This window comes from Pyxicephalus adspersus, chromosome 9 (genome assembly GCF_032062135.1).
Source record: "Pyxicephalus adspersus chromosome 9, UCB_Pads_2.0, whole genome shotgun sequence".
Classification (NCBI taxonomy): Eukaryota; Metazoa; Chordata; class Amphibia; order Anura; family Pyxicephalidae; genus Pyxicephalus; species Pyxicephalus adspersus.
In genome coordinates this window covers 53,894,371-53,913,285 of record NC_092866.1, presented here as the reverse complement: position 1 = coordinate 53,913,285, position 18,915 = coordinate 53,894,371, and the positions used below count along the sequence as shown (strand labels likewise).

General features: G+C 40.2%; 1 protein-coding gene across 3 annotated transcripts in view; it reads left to right on the top strand.

The window, feature by feature from the left end:
* The window catches only part of MAPK8IP1 (mitogen-activated protein kinase 8 interacting protein 1), a 49,187-nt gene extending 31,189 nt beyond the window's left edge, over nucleotides 1–17,998 (top strand). For 2 of the 3 annotated variants that reach the window (XM_072422065.1, XM_072422067.1), the window contains exons 4-12: nucleotides 4,268–4,349; nucleotides 5,143–5,955; nucleotides 8,522–8,597; nucleotides 9,492–9,664; nucleotides 10,202–10,308; nucleotides 10,451–10,570; nucleotides 12,193–12,263; nucleotides 12,351–12,449; nucleotides 14,246–17,998. In XM_072422065.1, coding sequence (XP_072278166.1) covers nucleotides 4,268–4,349; nucleotides 5,143–5,955; nucleotides 8,522–8,597; nucleotides 9,492–9,664; nucleotides 10,202–10,308; nucleotides 10,451–10,570; nucleotides 12,193–12,263; nucleotides 12,351–12,449; nucleotides 14,246–14,318 — 1,614 coding nt within the window. In that variant the 3' untranslated portion in view covers nucleotides 14,319–17,998. The remainder of the gene's footprint in view (nucleotides 1–4,267; nucleotides 4,350–5,142; nucleotides 5,956–8,521; nucleotides 8,598–9,491; nucleotides 9,665–10,201; nucleotides 10,309–10,450; nucleotides 10,571–12,192; nucleotides 12,264–12,350; nucleotides 12,450–14,245) is intronic. The other variant, XM_072422066.1, reaches the window with a different exon arrangement.
* The last annotated feature ends 917 nt before the right edge of the window (nucleotides 17,999–18,915 follow it).

Sequence of the window (18,915 nt, the reverse complement as noted above, 5' to 3'; positions counted from 1 at the left end):
GTCATAGTTTGTGGTGGGTCCATAAACCCCAGCAGTTTGTTCATATTGTAGATATTCACCTACTTATTGGTCTCCAGGAAATTGCTGTTCATCTAAAAGCAGCCATAGCAAATGTAAAGGTAGATTTGAAAAAAAAAAAAGGGATGGAATAAGACCCCTGCCAGGTTTGATTGCTATGTTTTGTTGGGGAAATTTCCTTTCACTTTCTTTCCTACAGACAAAAGAAGTATAGGAGATCTCTAGAAAGTGCAGTGATGTTCCCTCTTGGATAGTAGTCACCAAAACATGGGTCTCCGTTTAAATATTTTCCCACATCTGTTCCTGTTGCAACCCAAAAATGTTGGATTTCTCCCATCACTTTTTTGTACCAGTGACAGTCATCACTAAGGCTGAGTAGATGAATTTTCTTGCATTGCCCAACCATCCATTTAGGCTTTGTAACCTTATAATGACCATGTACTGGGAGATTCCATGATGTACTGCCATTTTCTTGTATATGTATCCATGCATCTTTGGAAGAACCACCTCTGGTTTTTGCATCCAGCTAGCCAACGGGTTCACCCAAGTCACCCAGCACAGGGCCTACAATCACACTGTAGGGTGTATGGCCAGCTTAACAAACACTGACATTTATGGGCATAGACTGCAAGAAACTGGTGGGATTTCCGGTCAAAACTGCTCAGTTGGTAGTAGAAGAATCATGTTGGCAGGGGCATTGAATAAAACCCTACTTGTTTATGAGTTTCAGCAAAGAGTCTTCAATGGCAGAAATGGGGTCACCAAGCTTAGACTAATGTATCTAAACCTAATTTTGTATTTTATTTCATATATGGATGGAATAGAGAATGGCTATGTTCCTACTACTATCTGTGTTTTAGCCAGATGGAGTCATCCTCTCTTTTGGTCCTGGTGACCACTGTCATCAAGACAGAATGTGATGGAGAATCCAATCTTTTATGGTTGTCACCAGAACCACAGGGACTAATTGGCCCTGAGAGTCAGGGAAGCCTCTTTTGACAATCTTGGACCTGTTCTTGATCTCCCCCCAAAAAACCTGGTTCTTCTTGAAAAGATACTGTTGGATATCGGGAAACAGCAGAACCCTAACATTACCTCTTTGATAAACAAAGCCACATCACCATATCAGCAAATGACTTGGTGATCATTAGCCACTGTCCATAAATCAAAGCTTGGGGTTAGCATTAGGCTAGTTTTGAAGCCCAGGTCAATGGGATTCCAGTTGTTTCAGAAAAGCCAACAATAAGCAAACCATCCTGCAGGCCAATGCAGTTTAGAAGGAGGTTCAATCCGAGTCAGACAGACCTGTGATGGAATTTGGAAAAAATTATGAAGCCCTCAACCTGATCTCAAGTGCAAATTGACTGCACCAGGAATGCATTTTCTTATTGACGCTAACCTAAGTGTTAGGGTTAGCATTAAGGTTTATGTAAGGGTGAGGGGTAGCATTGCTTAGCTTTGGCTTTAACAAAACCTACATTAACCATATCAGTGCAGAAAAGGTTATTAAGAAAGCAATGTGATTTTTTTTAAGCAGATTTATTAACATTTTGGTCTAATTTTAATTAAAATTGGTCTTTTTGCTGCAAAATCAATTTCTGGAACCAAGAACTCTTCCCTGGTATATTTACTGTTACATATTTTCCTGGCAGCCATAGATGGCAAACATTTTGGTAAATGATTGTGTATATGGTTCAAATACATCAAGTAGATTTCTATGAAAAGGTTTTTTTGGGCTGCGGTGCCCAAAGTATAGGAATGTGCGTTTATACAGCAATATACAGCCAGATGCGTTGTAAATGGGGCAGCACACAAAAATGCGTGCACGTCATTGGCAGACATTGCTTCCAATGCAAAGTCTGATGTCCTTGAGTATTGCACCCCGTAAAATGCTCCATGTGAACGAAGCCTTGCGGTTTTAAAAAAACAAGCCGTTCTCAGTTGTAGATTTTCTAAAGGAATGTGACATATTTTCCTGGTCAGAGGTTTAATGTCGCAGCATATCCGAATATCCCGTGACAGACATATTGTCCTCCTGGCCACGTAATCTTGGCTAATAGCGAATGTGTAATCCCGTTGGGGGCTGCTAATGGGATGAGAGCAGCAAATGACTTATCTCCCCCCCATGTCTCTCAATAACCTCCCGCCTACTCCCTGGTCTATGACTTCCATCCTCTTCCCTTCCCTTCCTCTGTTTATCCCTGTTTTCTGCTGTGTTGTCCACCTCTCCTCAATCTCTCATGTCTCCTTCTGCCCCATTAGCGTTGGTCGCCATGGTTACAGCAGCCAGGAAGTGACAGCTCAGGCCTTGTTGAGTCATTTGAGATTCCTCTGCCTGACACCGTCCATCACCCACCCCATTATTTCTGTGTGACACAAAGGATCTCAGTGATGGCCTTTTAGTGTGGGTGCATTGATCGCGCCAGCAATTTTTGTTTTATTCTGAGGAAAACATTCACAGACTAATTATTGTAGGCCCTAGGCCTCAGAGATACAAATAAAGTGCATTTCATTAGGACTTTCATGTCTTATGTCTTCAGTCTTCCTTCCGCCCTAAATGCGCAAGCAATGATGCTCGTAGAACTTTAATTTGTTATATGAAATATATTTTTTTTAATTACGGGCCTTTGAGGGGTTTTGATACTAAAAGGAATGCTGAAAGGTGCTCTTGAAAATCAACCATGGCCTCATTTACTAATATTTTAACCCTTCACTCTATTTGTCAGAACCCTACAATGTTTGGGTCTGGCAATTGGGCGTTCACACCTTAGCATTGCACCTTGGGAGGAAGAGCAGACATAGAAGAGCTCCTCCATACTTGGAAACTTCAAGGTCTGCAATGAAGGATCTGAGCAATAATGGAGCACAGCAAAGTTGTGTTTTATTAGGTGTTGGTGGTCAAGAGAACCCGTCACTTAGCTCTGGACTGAGTTAGGGGTTTCGACACTATTCCCCAAAAAAAGAAAATAAAGTTTTTTTTGGCATTTGACTTTAATTATTCACATGGAGCAGGTACCCTGACATGTTTGGACTAATTGTGATCATGGCATCGTTGACACCATTGTCCAAACAAACAGTGGTATACAACTTATCTGATGTCTATGAGCAACAAAGATGAAAGCCAGAAAATGGCAAGATGATATCATTAATATCATGTTTTGAGCCGAAGGGTCCGTCTATCCAAAATTTACATTTTACATAGAAGGAATGTGGTCAGATGAGTCACTCATTAGCTTTCTTCAGATGGCAACCGATTTAAATCTCTTCTTCTGACCCCGAGTCTCCTTCTTTCATAAGATATTCTTAGTTAAAAAATTATCAATGACATATAAAAGAAAACTATCGCAGCCACCATGTCTACGACTGGTAAACTGCACAATGCATTTTTGTTCTCAGGTTTAAATAACCTCTGAAGGTTCCTGTTATATACCCAGAGTGCCTCGTAGAGTTTAAGCATCTTTATATCTTCTGTGTTTTTGTACAGATGTGATCACAGATCACAGTGATAACATTTTCGTACAATAAATAGTTCCACGCCATTTGCCCCACAGAGGTCTGTTTTTGTAGGTTAGCAGTTTTCTCCTGGCAGGATCGCAGCATCTGTTAAATAGCATGCGGGGCGTTCAAACTGGCTGGCATTCGGCCTGTCCTGCAGTGATCAGTGTACAGGAAGAGAAAGGCCATTATAATGGAAACAGAAGGGGATTGTACACAAAATCAATGATTCTTAGGAGAAATGCTTGCCCCTGCTTCTAAGGTATTTCAGAAAGATTGGAGAAATGCAAATCACAGGATCTAATGTAGGCATTTGTATTGCATCATCAGTTTGGATATGAGAATTATGCAGAATACTGAACACAGAACAACCGATAATCTTAAAAGTGGATTAAGGATCTACTTTCAGGATTAAATAGGATTGAAGTTACAATGTTGCAATCTGGTTACTAAGAGGAGACTGAGGAAATGCTGTCTGCAGCAGGCTGATGTAATTGTCTCAGTTTAGGCAAAGTCATCACAGAAATGTTTTTATTGTAAAATATGCATTTAAAAACAAGTTATCTTGTATATTGTGGCATGTCAGGAGCATACTCATGCAGACTTGTAAAGGTACAGTATATTACTATACCTGATTGCAGCAAGTATAGTAAATTATACTGCATTCTGATATTTGACCACAAAATGAACTTTTGTTCGTGCATTAAAAGTTAGATGAATTATGACAACACATCGTGTTTGATTGATGTTTTAGGACACATTGAATAACAATTCTCTGGCGAAGAAATACAGCTGGCAAGAGAGAGTATCTCGCTCCTCCTCTCCACTTAAGACAGGTAAGTGCTTTTATCTTCACTTCTCGTCTGGGGCTTTCCAAGACGAAGGAGAACTAGGCAGTGGCTTAGAGTGCCACTAGCTGGAGAGGGCATTCGAGTGTAGTGGCATTTGATAGCAAATCTGTAGGTGCTTGTAGATAGGCACTGATCAAAAACTGTTGTTTTTGCAATTCCCCACCACCCCATTTTGCTGACTACTGCCTCCCTCACCAAAATTCCAATGCAAGTTTTAACTTTCTGAATGTCAATACTCACACGGAACTAAGACTAACTAATCTCCAATTCACAACAATGTGTCTGTGATAGATCCAATGGCACCAAGGTGCACTAACACATGTAACAAATACTCACAAATCTGCATGTGAAACCAGGCAAAAACCAAGTACCAAATACAAAATACGAACATTGCTGTATCTTGTATGTTATTGTATTCATTCTGTGTGTGTGGGAGAATTTTAAGAATTGGGTTTAGAGATATAATAGGTGCATATGCATGGGTTGCACACTGTATCACTATTAAAAAAATAATAGGATGCGTAACCAAAACCATTGTTTGGATATTGAATTCAGTCATTCAATTCAAAGCCAAAATAAAGTTTGTAACAAAAAATTTTGGATCATAATATTAAAACTTAGCCAAAAGCTGTGAAAATGAATTTGTGGGGACAGCCTGAAGGTAAATATTTTGCAGCTAGAGCCGTGTTTTTTTAATGGTTTATATCAGTAATATAGCCTGTAATATACTTGATTTGTGCAAAATATTTACATATTATGATTTTTCTGTAATCTGTAGGAGAGACAACACCATCCAATGAACATGTATGTCTAAGCGATGAAGGGAACCCACCGGCTGTCACGCAGGATCGCGGAACTTCTACAGATACCCCCTGCCGACGTCACAATGCCACCCAAGGTACCAATGACCCTTCTGGGCGCTCCTCTGCCCGATCCCGCTTGGACCCTCATCGTGACCGCATTCGCTACCAAACTGATGTGCGACTGGAGCCTACAGAAGAAATATTCCTAACCCCAGTCCAGAGATGTTCAGATCCTCCAGAACCAGAAAGGCCCTCCTTCTCAACACAGGCTGGACCCTGCCGAATGTCAGTCAGCTCAGATGCAGACGTTAATGTTCGACCTGCCAACTCAGGCAGGCAGCAGTTGTCCATCAGTGAAGAAGAGGAGGAAGGAGAGGATGGGGTGGGGTATCTGGGTTGTCCTGGAAGAGCTGGTGGCCCTCGTGGACTACAAAGGTCATCCGTCAGCTCGGACACCAGTGGACTATCTTATGACTCCGTCAAATACACTTTAGTGGTTGACGATAATGTACAGCTACAACTGGTCAGCCTGCGGCAGTGTTATTCGGGGTACAGTGATGACAGTGACAGCGGTACCGTCTATGATAATTGTGTTTCTTCGCCTTATGAGTCTGCCATTGGCGAGGAATATGAAGAAGAGGAGGAGGAACATGGAGGGGCAACCGGGCGGGAAGGGAACAGAGTCCGAAGGTCCATGTGTCTCTCGGACACCTCTTCACCAGAAGCTGATGTCTCCTACTCCAAAAAGTTCCTCAATGTCTTCAAGAATGGCCGGTCGCGATGTACAAGTGAGTTACCCTAAACATGGCCTTTACGGTCATTTGTTGTAAAAATTTTGCTATTTTGCTAAAACAAGCATGTTTTCTGGCTTTTCGCTGATTTACCAATGATTCTGCAGTTACAGCATCACCAGCTCTATTGCAAAAGCAGGAAAGGATTTTGGGAATGACTATATGTGGCAACCGTAATGGATTAGTAGCTATATCCTCCATTAGGGTCCCCCAGTATTACTCCAGTTAATGCAGGTAGCAGCTATACAAGTGTAATATATAGTGACGATACAGGCTGCGTAGAGTAGACAGTCAAGAACATTCACTCTTGCATGTACTATATATATAGCAATAATATACTGATAGGTTACCCCATGTGCCCTTTAAGGTGCATACAGAGACCCAACTTGTACAAGGCAGCCTCAGCCCATTTGTACATTTAACCCAAAGCAGCAAAAAGACAACATGGTAGTCACCTAAAAAATTCATAACCAGCTAGGATGATGCACAATTGAAAGTTGCTTGTAACTGTTTTAAAGAATACTAAATTCGCAAAACATCAATGTCTGTTCACAAGCAAGGTCAATGTAGGGCAAAGCAACAGGTTCACTTTATTAGTGGCCCCAGCTACACATACTTATCTTCCCTTTGTCTGCCACTCTTTTTGGCTTCTTTTTGGCAGAATAACTTGCAGTCCCCATCCCCGGGTTGCACTTAGACTGAGTATCTTCTTTCTGTCCCTTTTTTCAGTAACATTCTCCCTTCACTTGTTATTACTAGAGACTGCAGGGCAGACAATGGAATACATGCATTGAGGTAGTGTCCTGCATGTTCCAGACGTCAAGGACATAAACAAATTAATGGCTGAAATTTTTATATAGCATTTTTCTGTTCTTTCCAGAAAAAGTGACCAAGGGTTGCTGTAACAATACATAAAGTCCACAGACTGATTTATAGCGGCAGCAATAAAAAGACAATACAGCAATCAATACATTGAGAGCATGTTTACATGGAGGAAACTCTATTTACTATTGTGTCCTCATTGGGGTTTCATTCAAGAGATTGACAAGGGATGTGCAGCAGATTTAGGGTATTAGATTTTATGGACAGCAACAGGATTTGCACACCTAGGAGTGGAGAAGTAAAGGACCCCGGGAAATACCAATTCGTGCCGTGTTCTTAGAAAGAAATGAAGGGACAACATTATCACCAAAAAGTATACACCCCCCTTAAAAGACCTTGTTAGCCTTTAGTTATTTTATGCTACACATACACTGTGCAACATATGTAACATCTTAGACTTAGACTAGGCATTTCTCAATCGATTTAGACTGAAAAATTGATAGAATATTGATTGGGAAATACAGTCCTTTTAATGATTGGGTTTGGGCAGTATCAATGGCTGATAATTTTGTTCCCATATCCAATAGTACGAAGATAGCTGTGTCAGTTAGTTTTTGGTTAGTTTTCTATTACATTTTGTAAAATCCATTCAATAATTATTGTTACATAACAGTAAATCCACATTCCCTGATCGATTTTCATTCAATATTAATCCAGCAAATGATCATTATGGATTATTTTCTAAAACAAGCTTTCAGCACATATGTCTCTCATAACTATAGATGTACCCAGTGTTAGGTTGAAACAAATCTTTCATGTGTGAAATGTATGTTGCCTTTACAGAGCAGGCAATAAAAGAAAAAATCTCCAATTGGACAAAGATAAAAAATTTAGGGGATTTAACTGTTGTTACAATTTGGGGTACAGTTAAAGTACAATTTAATGCAAAATCCAGTTAATATGCAATGCACAAAGCTCAAAATGTAAACAAAACATTCTATTTGTATTTCACACTCTCCCCCTACCATACACTGCAGATTACAGTGGGAGGTTTTCAGCAGCAGAAGCTGGACTCCTTTAGCATATGCTGGTCCATGTGTACCATATGACCAGAGTAACCATTTTGTAAGCATGGTCTGATGATATCATCTGTCAGGATACACTTGTGATGATGATGTTACACCAGTCCTTAATGTAGAAAAACATCACCACATCCATGTAACAGCCAATGGACCAGCGTACGCCAAAGGAGTCCTATTAAGGGAAGCCTCATGTTTTCCAGATAACTTATGAGCACCTATGTTGGAACTGTATGGGCTTCTAGGAGAAGTGAGAGCTCTGAGACCCCATTCAGATGTGCAGATGGTAGCAGCTTGGACCTCTTCTATCCCTTTTGCCTCAGTATTTCCATGTAAAAGCCCCTATAGCAGGGGTGCCCTACAGGTGGATCAAGATCTACCGGCAGATCGCAAAGGCAACACAAGTAGATCGCGAAGCCCTGCCTTTCAAAATAAACATTACCGTACACAGGAGTTATAAAGTCCAAGTTTTTATTGTTAGTAGATCATTTTGATTAGGTCATTTTAAAAGTAGCTCGCAAGCCAAAAATGTGTGGGAACCCCTGCTCTATAGCAACATCTATGCTCTTGTTTTTTTAGTGTTTCTGTATGCGTGGGGTGCTCTTAGTGCTCTTAGCCGGTGATATATTTCCTAGGAGCCCTCAGTTTCTCATCTCTTCCAGTTACAGATTCATTTGGCTTGTTTTCGTGCTTGATAAATGGAGAGGAACGAGAGCAAACACATCGAGCCGTCTTCAGGTGAGCAAAAACATTCTTGTGTCTAACTCCACCTAAAAATTGCCTTATTTTAAGGTTCTGCATTATTTGCATTTTTGGGTGCAGTTCACAAAGACCGAGTCTACACAGTGTTAGTGGCAGTTTCCAATTACTACCCAAAATCATTCTGATAGGACAGCAGATTCTGCAAAAACTGGTCCTAGTGTTTTCATGGCTGTGATACAGAAATTAGATAGTAAACTCCTTTTGGATGTCTGATGCCATTGGCACATTACTTTGCAAATACTATATAAATGAATAAAGTCTTGGCATATGATGACTTACACATCGTAGCTGTTACTCGTGGCAAACTGAAAGCACATGCCCCATACTTATTTTTCATAAGTAAGTAATTAGGAAGGGTTAAATGTCTGTGGCCAATCAAAGAAATGTCTTTACACCTCCTGTCCTGCAAAGAGAACATAAAATGGCAAGAAATCTCTGCAAAGCAAGGGGAATTCTCCTCTTAAACCACTCAGGCTAAGTACCTCTTTTTGAAAGATTGCCCTCATTTCCTATTCCAGTTACAACTCCTAATGAATACGCCTTACAGGAACCCAGACAGAGCAATAAAAACCTGGCTTATTCAAACAGTTCTAATCTATCCAAAGTCCAACTGAACTTCCAACACTTCCGCTATAAAAAATATGATTATGTTTTGGTTCTAGTCCCCAATGGGCATAATGAATATATTGGTCCCATTTGTAATACCCCCTATTTCCTGCCCCAACAACACTAAAAAATGGTTTTAACCCTCCTTTCCTAGTTAATAACACCTAATTATTTGTGACCTTCCTATATTGCCATAGTTGTATGTAGTAACAGACTGAGGCATTTGTTGTTTACAGAGAGACTCATTTTTACCCTTGTTTGTAGGTTCTTGCCCCGCCACCCAGGGGAGCTAGAGCTGGAAGCAGAGGATCCGCTTTATGTGGAGGTCCAAGCTGAAGATTACTGGTATGAAGCATATAACATGAGAACCGGGGAGCGAGGTATCTTTCCTGCTTACTATGCAGTCCAGGTGACAAAGGAACCAGATCACTTAGAAGGTGAGATGGGATTTTTTTTAACAGTGAAACAATGATTTAGGGGCATGTGTGTAAATGGAAACTTGTTCAGACTTTTTAAAATTCACTTGCTGCTTAGTTGTTCCATGTTAATGACTCTGCCCTATGACTAATCTAGCTTGAAGAATTTCTAAATGCCTACAGCTGCTTCCCCGCTTTCATACCTACTATGCTGAAGTTGAATTGGCATCTCTAGGATATAAGTAAAGAGGTTTCAGGAGTTGTGTGCATCGTCTACATATCGGCCCATCCATGCCCGGTTCATGTAATTGTCATATGAATGACAGTGCTCTGCTTCCTTGTCATTACCTATGTTACTGACCCAAAGCCCATTTAAATGGGGTCACCATGTTTTAGCTGGGGGGTTGCAATCCACATTAGGTGATCCCCCATAACATGGAGTGTTGGAGCCATTACTTTCTAGTGTTAGATTCATACAAAACAAGCATTACCTAACCATGGGGGGTTTTGGTGGCCTTCCCTCTTAATCATATCTGTGATCACTCCTATTCTGTGCAGAAACGCGAGCCTCTGATTGGGTGGATCAGTTTTGGGTGAAGTTTCTCGGTTCGGTGCAGGTTCCATATCACCAAGGGACTGATGTTCTCTGCACCGCCATGCAAAAGGTGGGTACTGCATCTAAGTGTTACCCGAATGACCAAAGTCTCTTAAAAAGTACAATGTGCCCAGGCTTCTCTGTGGTGTACAGAGTGCTTTTCATTTTTGGATTACTGGACTTTGAGGCTTGTTTTTTTTTTTTTTTTTCAGATTGCTATGTCCCGTCGCCTTACAGTGCTGTCAAACCCGCCTTCAAGTTGCATCCTGGAGATCAGTCTGCGAGGGTTAAAGATTGCAGTGCACGGGGAGGATCCTCATGATCACAGCCAGGTACTGCAAATGTAGCCATAGAGGATGGGGGCCCAGTGGTATTTTTGTGATGTTATGTCAGATTGTCAGCAAATGACTAAATCTTAAAGGAGTAAAGATTCATTAGGAACAGTCCAAAAAATTACTTTCAATTTATCTTTTTCAAAAAGGAAACAAAGCCAATTTTTTGATATATTGATGACTAGATATACAGTAAGTTGACACTGTATATTAACATCTATGTCATTGCTTTGCCCCATTGTGCAGTCTAATAGGCTCTAAAATTAAGCCCAGTGCACTCAGTGATCAGCACTCAGTAACAGAACTTGTAAGACTTCCTCTGCAATACATGAATGGTGGGGCTACTACTCAGCTCTGCTAGCAGACACCACTGAAGGCCTGCACGCACCTCAAATTTATGTCACTGGAAATGATCTTTCATGGTCATTTCTATTAACACTAGAACACAATAGCACTGTACAAAGAACACTGTTCAGTTCTATAGACAGGGAAGGGTGAGGGGGAGGCAAACTACTGTATCCTTCCCTATTAAAAAATACAATGTTCATCCCCAGTCAGTCATTTATTGATCTGTCTTAATGAATTATTAAATGACATCAAGGGACCACGTTACACATTAGATTTTCACCCAAGATGATCACTAACATTTGGGCAACAAATATTTATCTAGCATGTGTACATATCTGAATCAAGGTATTGGCCCCAAATTATTTAAACAAGTCAACAAGAACAAAAAGCCACATCCTAAAAATCAAGCATTATTTTAGAAGAACAAGGACAGAGAGGTTCAGAAAAGCGGGACTTTCAAGGGCTTACTTAGGTATAAAATCATTTAAGAACCAGATAAAGATGAATCCAATCAAAGGAAATAAAAAGCCCAGGTAGGTAAATAATGTAGAAGCCCAAGCAGGATTGGGACTGTGTACAGATTGGCTTCATCTTTATCTGGATGGGCTTTTAAGAACTCTCCAATCTTAAATACACTTCTACTGGAATGATTTCTGATCCTCAAAGCATTTAAAAATTGTCCCTTTAGTTAAGTAGCCCAGTAGTGTCCTGCTGTCTCTGCGCCCCCACCATCTCTACATATGTTGTTTGTAATTTTGAAACTACAGGTTGAACTTTGATATCCTACTTTTATTGGTATATATGATCTTTGCCAATTATTCATGGGGAAGCAGCTACAATTGCTGCGAAACCCGTCAAATGACCCTCCACCCACACTGTACTGATAACATTGAGATCTATTAACCATAGCTATATTGATGCTGATCCATTTTTATTGTAGCACATTGTTTTAAAATGGTTGAAATACAATGTTCTTATATGATGTTATACCTAAGTAAGCCCTTGAAAGTCCTGGTTTTCTGAAACTCTCTGTCCTTGTTCTTCTAAAATAGCATGTGTACATAGCTTAAGAAGAAGACTTTGGGAAGGAATTTGGATATTAAATGAATTTCCAGGAAAAAAAAATAGCAGGCTCATGCTGAGAATGTAATATATGATAAATGCTGAGTCTAGTTTCAAACACAGATAAGTAAATTAGAAAGATCATCAAGCAAAATACACCAAAGGATCATCTATTCTTTAAAAAATGTTACTTATCTTTCCTTTATTTCCAGGTAAACACATGCAGCCATTTCTTCCAGTTAAAGAATATTTCATTCTGCGGCTACCACCCTAAAAACAGCAAGTGAGTAATAAGGGGAGCAAACTGCCTGAGTTATCTGTTCCTGTTATTTTGTGTTGCCTTTTACTATTTGTTCCTTTCTCTCTGCAGATATTTTGGCTTTATCACTAAACATCCTTCAGACCATCGGTTTGCATGTCATGTATTTGTCTCTGAGGAATCTACAAAACCCCTGGCAGAATCTGTAGGGTAAGTCTCTAGGTTGCTGTCTTGTAGGATTACTTGTGATGAGTCAACCTGTATGCTGGGCTGTCATAATGTACAGTGTGCACATGGGTAGGACTGGAGAGCCCCCTGGTGGATGTAACTAAGTACCTATTCGATCAATGTAAAATCAAAATCATACAAAAATCAAAATCATGTACAGCGCTGCGTAATATGTTGGCGCTAAATAAATCCTGTTTATTATTACTATTAATAATAGTAATAATAATAATAATCATTATCATCAAATGCTTTTTTCTTGTGTTCTGCACACAAATCCCCTCTATTATTTGTATGGACAACTTTCAAAACTCAGCTATATGGACACTCTCCATAACACGGGGATACAAGAGAATAAATAAAAACTTCATTTGAGGTTTTAGAAACTTTAACTGGCAGCAGTATTTTGCTGCCGATGTGATGTATGGCTCAAGGAAATATAACCCATACCATTATATCCTTATGCGCCATTTTGTTTGGTGTGATTTGCCTGCTTATAAAAGGACTTTGAATGAGCATCATTACACTGCTGATGTCCTTCTGTATTCTACCTTTGTAGTGAGTTAACTAAGCAGCTCCAATTCCAGTTCCCAGTGCCTGAAAACACATCGGATTTGACCATAGTGTATAGTGCAAAAAAATCTTAATAGTTTATAGTGCATTGTCATTCATTCAATGCACAGCCACAGTGTTAAGCCCTAAGAAAAAGTTTATTCCACACAAACTGCTGTACTATGGACAATTTTTTTTTTTAAATGTAATTTTTTTTTAAGGAAAATACAGATACACACAAAAGTACAGGTATTTCCTGGATTTCATATGAGATAGGGACTGTAGGTTTGTTCCTAAGTTGAATTTGTATGTAAGTCGGAACATGTACATTATTTTAATAAATGCAATTAGGACAGATGTTTGTCTCAGCATATTAATAGGCAGTTTGATGTCAGGTACTGTATAAAATCCTCACTGTGAGTTAAATCACAAAAAACATTATAGAGCCTAGACATTCATTAACTTCTGGAGCAAGCTGTGCTTTGTAATGCAAAAGAAAGCAGCTGCAGAGTTTGTCTTGGTCATTAAAGAGTTACAAGAAGCTGCAGAAAGAGCTCACCCCCCTAAGATCACCCACAACCTCAGCTGTGTTTAGCAAAAGATTTCTTCTGCAAGTCTGCAAACCGCCCCCCTATCAAGCCTCTGTCCTACAGCGAGCAGGAAAGCCCTGTTTGTATCTAGGAGGCGTCCGTATGTCGGATGTTCTTAACTCGGGGACTACCTGTATAACAGAACTTTAGGAATTACAATATGGGCCAACTTCCAATTATATAGCAAACATGAACAGAAACAAGTGAATTCAATTCAGGTATGGGCTTCATGCTGTGGGGTCAACAGATACATACATCACAAAAGAGGTTTAAAAGTTTGACCTCTCCCTCAGTCTATAGACATTATTTTGACTTGTAGATAAGGTAGAAAAAGTAAAACAAAACACAGTAGTCAGGCTGCGCTCCTTTGCACAGCCTCTAAACCTTTTGAGGATTTTATTACAGGTACCATCTACCTAGACTCTCTCCCTTTTTTGGAAACCCAATACACATCAAGCGTTATTGGAATAAACCTAAGCGTCCTTAATAATACTCCTGAAGAAGCCAATAGACGTAATGCGCTGGGCTGGGTTTATCAATTGCATGATTAGAGAATCTTTGTATAGATAATGGTCAGGAACACCCGGGTTATTTAAACGTCTCCAATTTACTAATAGTTGTCTTCTCTTTTTTCTGCAGGAGAGCCTTCCAACAGTTTTACAAAGAGTTTGTGGAATACACATGTCCCACAGAAGATATATATCTGGAGTAGCCATGGATTTGGAACAGGGGAATCTGTTCTGTGCATGGACTAAACATGAGCAAGAAGCTGCCGAACTTCGAGATGAGCGATAGGCCAGAGGCCTGCTCTCGTCTCAGTCATGAGGAATTGGCGGACTGGTTGTGTGAATGTCAGCCAAGGTCATTGAGGGTGGTTCCTCCGTATAACTTTCCCCAATAACCTTCTCCCTTCCTGGATCTGCCCTTTACCCACTTCTACATAATCAAGGATCAAAGGGTGCAAGTGGACTATTGCACTCCCCCGCATACTGAAATTGGAACGTTCCAGCATGTGCAAAGTGTAAGAAGAGGAAGAGACTAACGGAATGAAGAAGGGGAGTGGAAGAGTGCGTGCTGGCTTTGCAAGCCAACAGACTATTTGTACGAAGACACTGTGTATGGAGAAATATAGTATTTATTTAAAAAGAGAGGGCTAGCAAATGATTGCGTGCATTAAACTGTATATTAGTAACAGAGAGCGTGTTGCTGCATTACATGCATAGTAAAACAAGGTGATTGCGTATGTGATAAATTAGAAAGAGGTAGAGAAGCGCTACAGTGAAGGAGATAAAAGAGCGAGCATTTGGTCACAATGAGCAACATGGACCTTATGATCAAGCCCCTGAAAAGATGCTTTATTGCCCCTAGCTATTCTTTTTTTTATATCTAGGTGAGACTGGAAGAAAAAATAATTGCTTACTAAGAGCAACACAATATTTTTTTCAGACAGTTTGAATCACGAGACCTTTATTCCTTGGTGCTTGTTTATATAATCTAAGTTCACTGTGGCAATAAACAGCCCAATATTGTAACTGTGAAGTTTGAGAATGGCTGGAAATGATAAGGTACCTTATGACCTATGAGGGGGGCTGACAACAAGCATCTTCAATCTTTTTGGAAAATTTCTGTAGAAATAGGCCCTCATTCTCCATTATTCTATGATGAAAGGGGAAGATTAAGTAAGGAGTACAGCTTTGCTGTTTTAGTCTATTGGCTTAGCAGTCATGCATGCAGTTAATGTGAATAGAGCAACTTGAGTGTGTAAAAAGGCCCTCATCCTCCATTATGGTGAAGAGGGATAGCTAAAGATTACAGCTTTGCTGTTTATACTCTATTACAGCATTTCTCAACCTTTTTACTCTTGAGAAACTCTTGAAATAAGTTTCAGGTCTTGTGGAACCCCTACTAAAATCATAGGAGGTCAGTGGAAAAAATACACCATACATGGGTGGTCAGTGGAAAGAGTGCCACCTTACAGATAGCTAAAAAAGTGTTTTGATGTCCTGCTACTGATTCTGCCAAGTGGCAATGGCCACAAAACTTTGAGGTCACCATGGCATGTGAGGTCATTCAGCCAAAGCTCAAGGAACTCTTAGCAACCTCTTAAGGAACCTTAGGGTTCCACTGAATCCTGGTTGAGAATGGCCAATCTATTGGTTTGGCATAGTGGTTACTGCCAATGGAGCAGCTTGAGTGTGTAAATAGGACCTCAACCTCTAATATTCTATGGTGAAGAGAGAAGGCCGAAGAGTACAGCCTTGCTGTTTCTAGTTCATTTGTTTGGTGGTCATGGCGGTCATTGCCAACAAGGCAACTTGATTGAAAATGGGCAAATTTGTCCTAAAGGCCACAAATCTCCAAAATAACGATAGGTGATGTTATCTGCCCATCCCTACTTGCATTGCTGCTCTACCTGGACCCTGTGTGTTGCTCGTTTTGACTTGACTAATAGGGTAACAGGCAACGACAGTTATGTTATCATTGTTTAAAAAAAAAAGGGGTGCTGAAAGTTTTCCAAAAAGTTTATTAACTTTTTGTCTCATAACAAGTGCTCTTATTGGTCAAAAGCACCCATTATAGCATCCCTGTGGATACTTTAGACAGGCCAGTCCGGTCCAAGTCACCAGAACTGTCCCAGTCACCAGCCCATGTGTGGCCACCCTATAGTGTGTAAAACACAATGCTTATATAAAGGATAAGGACCACCATGGTGTGCACAAAGCTTCAAACATTGTAAGAATTCTCCAAATATGACTGTCAATGAGGAACCAATAAAGAGTTCTTCCATGGAAGGGTCTCTCATGGTTTAATGCTTCTAGTGAAAAATTAAAGTTCCAGTAAACATAGAATACAAGATTCCTTATAGGAGGCTAAAGTCCCCATGCGGTTCTACGATTTCTGAATTTCACCTTCCCCATGACAGGTGTCATTTCCAAGCAGCATTTACATTTTTTGATCAATAAGCACACAATGTAAACACATTATTGTAGCCCTGAATGTTGCCTTTACCAAAAATAGATCCAAATGCATCCGTGGTGCTACTGAGGTTCAGGACTGCATTAGTGCGTTACTGTCATACAGTGTCCATTGAAAATAGTTACAAGTGTCCTGATAATGATGTGCCTGTATTCTAGTTGTTCCATTTTTATGGCTATGCACCCACCCAACAAAATGTTGTATTAGTTTTCAATAGAATGGGGAAGAATTAGAATCTCTTTTTATTGCTGCCTATATTCTGGTTTAAGAAAATTCCCAGTATTCCCTGTACTATCACCAGAACAGAACATGAATGGTGATACCCCTTGGAGATATGGTAATATCCCATTAAGATATGGTGATACCCCATGGAGATATGGTAATACCCCATGGAGATACGGTGATACCCCATTGAGATACAGACAGCAGGAAAAACATTTTTCACAAAATAATTGGGGAAAACATTGAAGTTCTGCCAAGTTTTTATTGCATTCTGTGTTCCCATTTTAGTATTGCTCATAATAACATGCAATCTTTCACAAGTTTGATTGGCTAATGATCCATTGTAATGACCTAATAATTGGAAACTTCTGTTAAAAAACAAAACGAGAACAAAAACAACAGTTTCTTCGAAAGTGATCAGATATTTCTGATGGGTTTGAAAATGACTTTCGATCTTGTATTCTTGCAGACTAATGTCTATGTTCATTTATTTGGGATTTCAGTTCCAGCTTGAAAACAAATGGTTGAAATTGCTGGAATGTTGCCATGTGTATGATGAGTAGTGGGCAACACAATACAATGGACATGTGTGCATTAGCAGGTGCACTGCTAGCCTATTTGCCTTAATACAGCAAGCTTTAATGAAAGATAACATGATGCATTCATGCATATGTATGATACCAATGCATAGTGTGAATCAGCTCTAAAATAAGGATGCAGACAGCAATCAGGCCCAGAGGAGGCTGTAATTCTTGCCCATTCTATCAAAAGAAAATATTGGATGGGTGTTAAGTATTTGTTATGTTGATGCTTGGCATGAGAGGTCTGATCTGTTTCCCCCTACAGCTCACAGTTCTTACTCTAGAGATCTCACACAAGAACAATCTGGTATGTTCCCCACCCCAGGTCTCATGACTAAAGGTTTCTGAAAGCACCACTGTGTCAAGCAATGTAACGATCAGGACATTCCATTCATGTTTGTAGAGTTTAAAAGGAAGATTACGTTTGGAACAAAGAGAGATCTTCCAATCATGCATCTCTATGGGCCTAATAAAAGTGTGCAAAAAAAAAAAAAAAAGTCTTGGTGTTCATCTGTCATAGTTTTCTATTTTGGTGCTTGTATGGTTCATCATTCAAACAGTAAACCACTGTATAAAATGATAAGGTTTATACACATTTGATAATCTGTCTACACACCTCAGAGCATTCATAGAGATGATAGGTGAGAGCTGCGTGGAGAATGCCCAGAGCAGTCTGTGTAAACTAGGCCTGACCTGGAGGACCTTCATTTTCTTCATTAGATCCATCAGCTCTGTATTGTAGGTGCCTTCAAGGTTGGTTTAATTGGCTTAGTTAACATGGACAGTTCCTGGAGAGCTTTTAAGGGCTGGCAAAATTAACAAGAATCTAGGAGATTTTGATGGGAGGTCAGTTGTGGGTTAGGATTAGCCCCCATTGTTACTCTATAGAGTGGCTGTGAATGAGACAATGCTTTAAAGCATTGGTTGGCAACCCCTGGGCAGTGGACCAGTGCCAGTTCGTGGCTGGCAAGTTGGGGACTGCAAATGACAGTAGGCAGAAGCGCTGGCTGCCCTTTGTAATTTGCCATTTGTTTGCCCGTTTTGCCCAAATTTGCCATTTGTTTGCCCTGGACCGGATCCATTCCAGGTTTGCCGGACTACTCAGCTTCCCTGATGAAAGTGTATCCTCTCCAGTCTTGCAGAGATTTTATAAATTAGGCCCTGCAAGTTATGTGCCAAAGACCACCCAGCCGGTGGTCACCTTCCAAAGAGATAAGTATTCAGTTTTCAGATGCAATGCTTTCAGTTAAGCAATAATTTAAATAGGCCTATTCTGGGGATTGGTGGCATACAGCAGCTTGTGGCTCTCTGTCTAAAATGTGAATGTTTTCCAGTTACTAATAAATGTGCATAAAGTCAGTGTCCGTAGCTGTAAGGAGACTGAATCTTTGGGTGTGTAGGGAACAAGGTATGGGATTTGACCTTTTTCACAAATCTGGCTTGGGGGATGTTGATGGATGGTAAGTGGGATCTTGTGAGAGTTGTACGCTTCTCAACATCTGGTGATAACCAACACAGTAATGGTTCCTG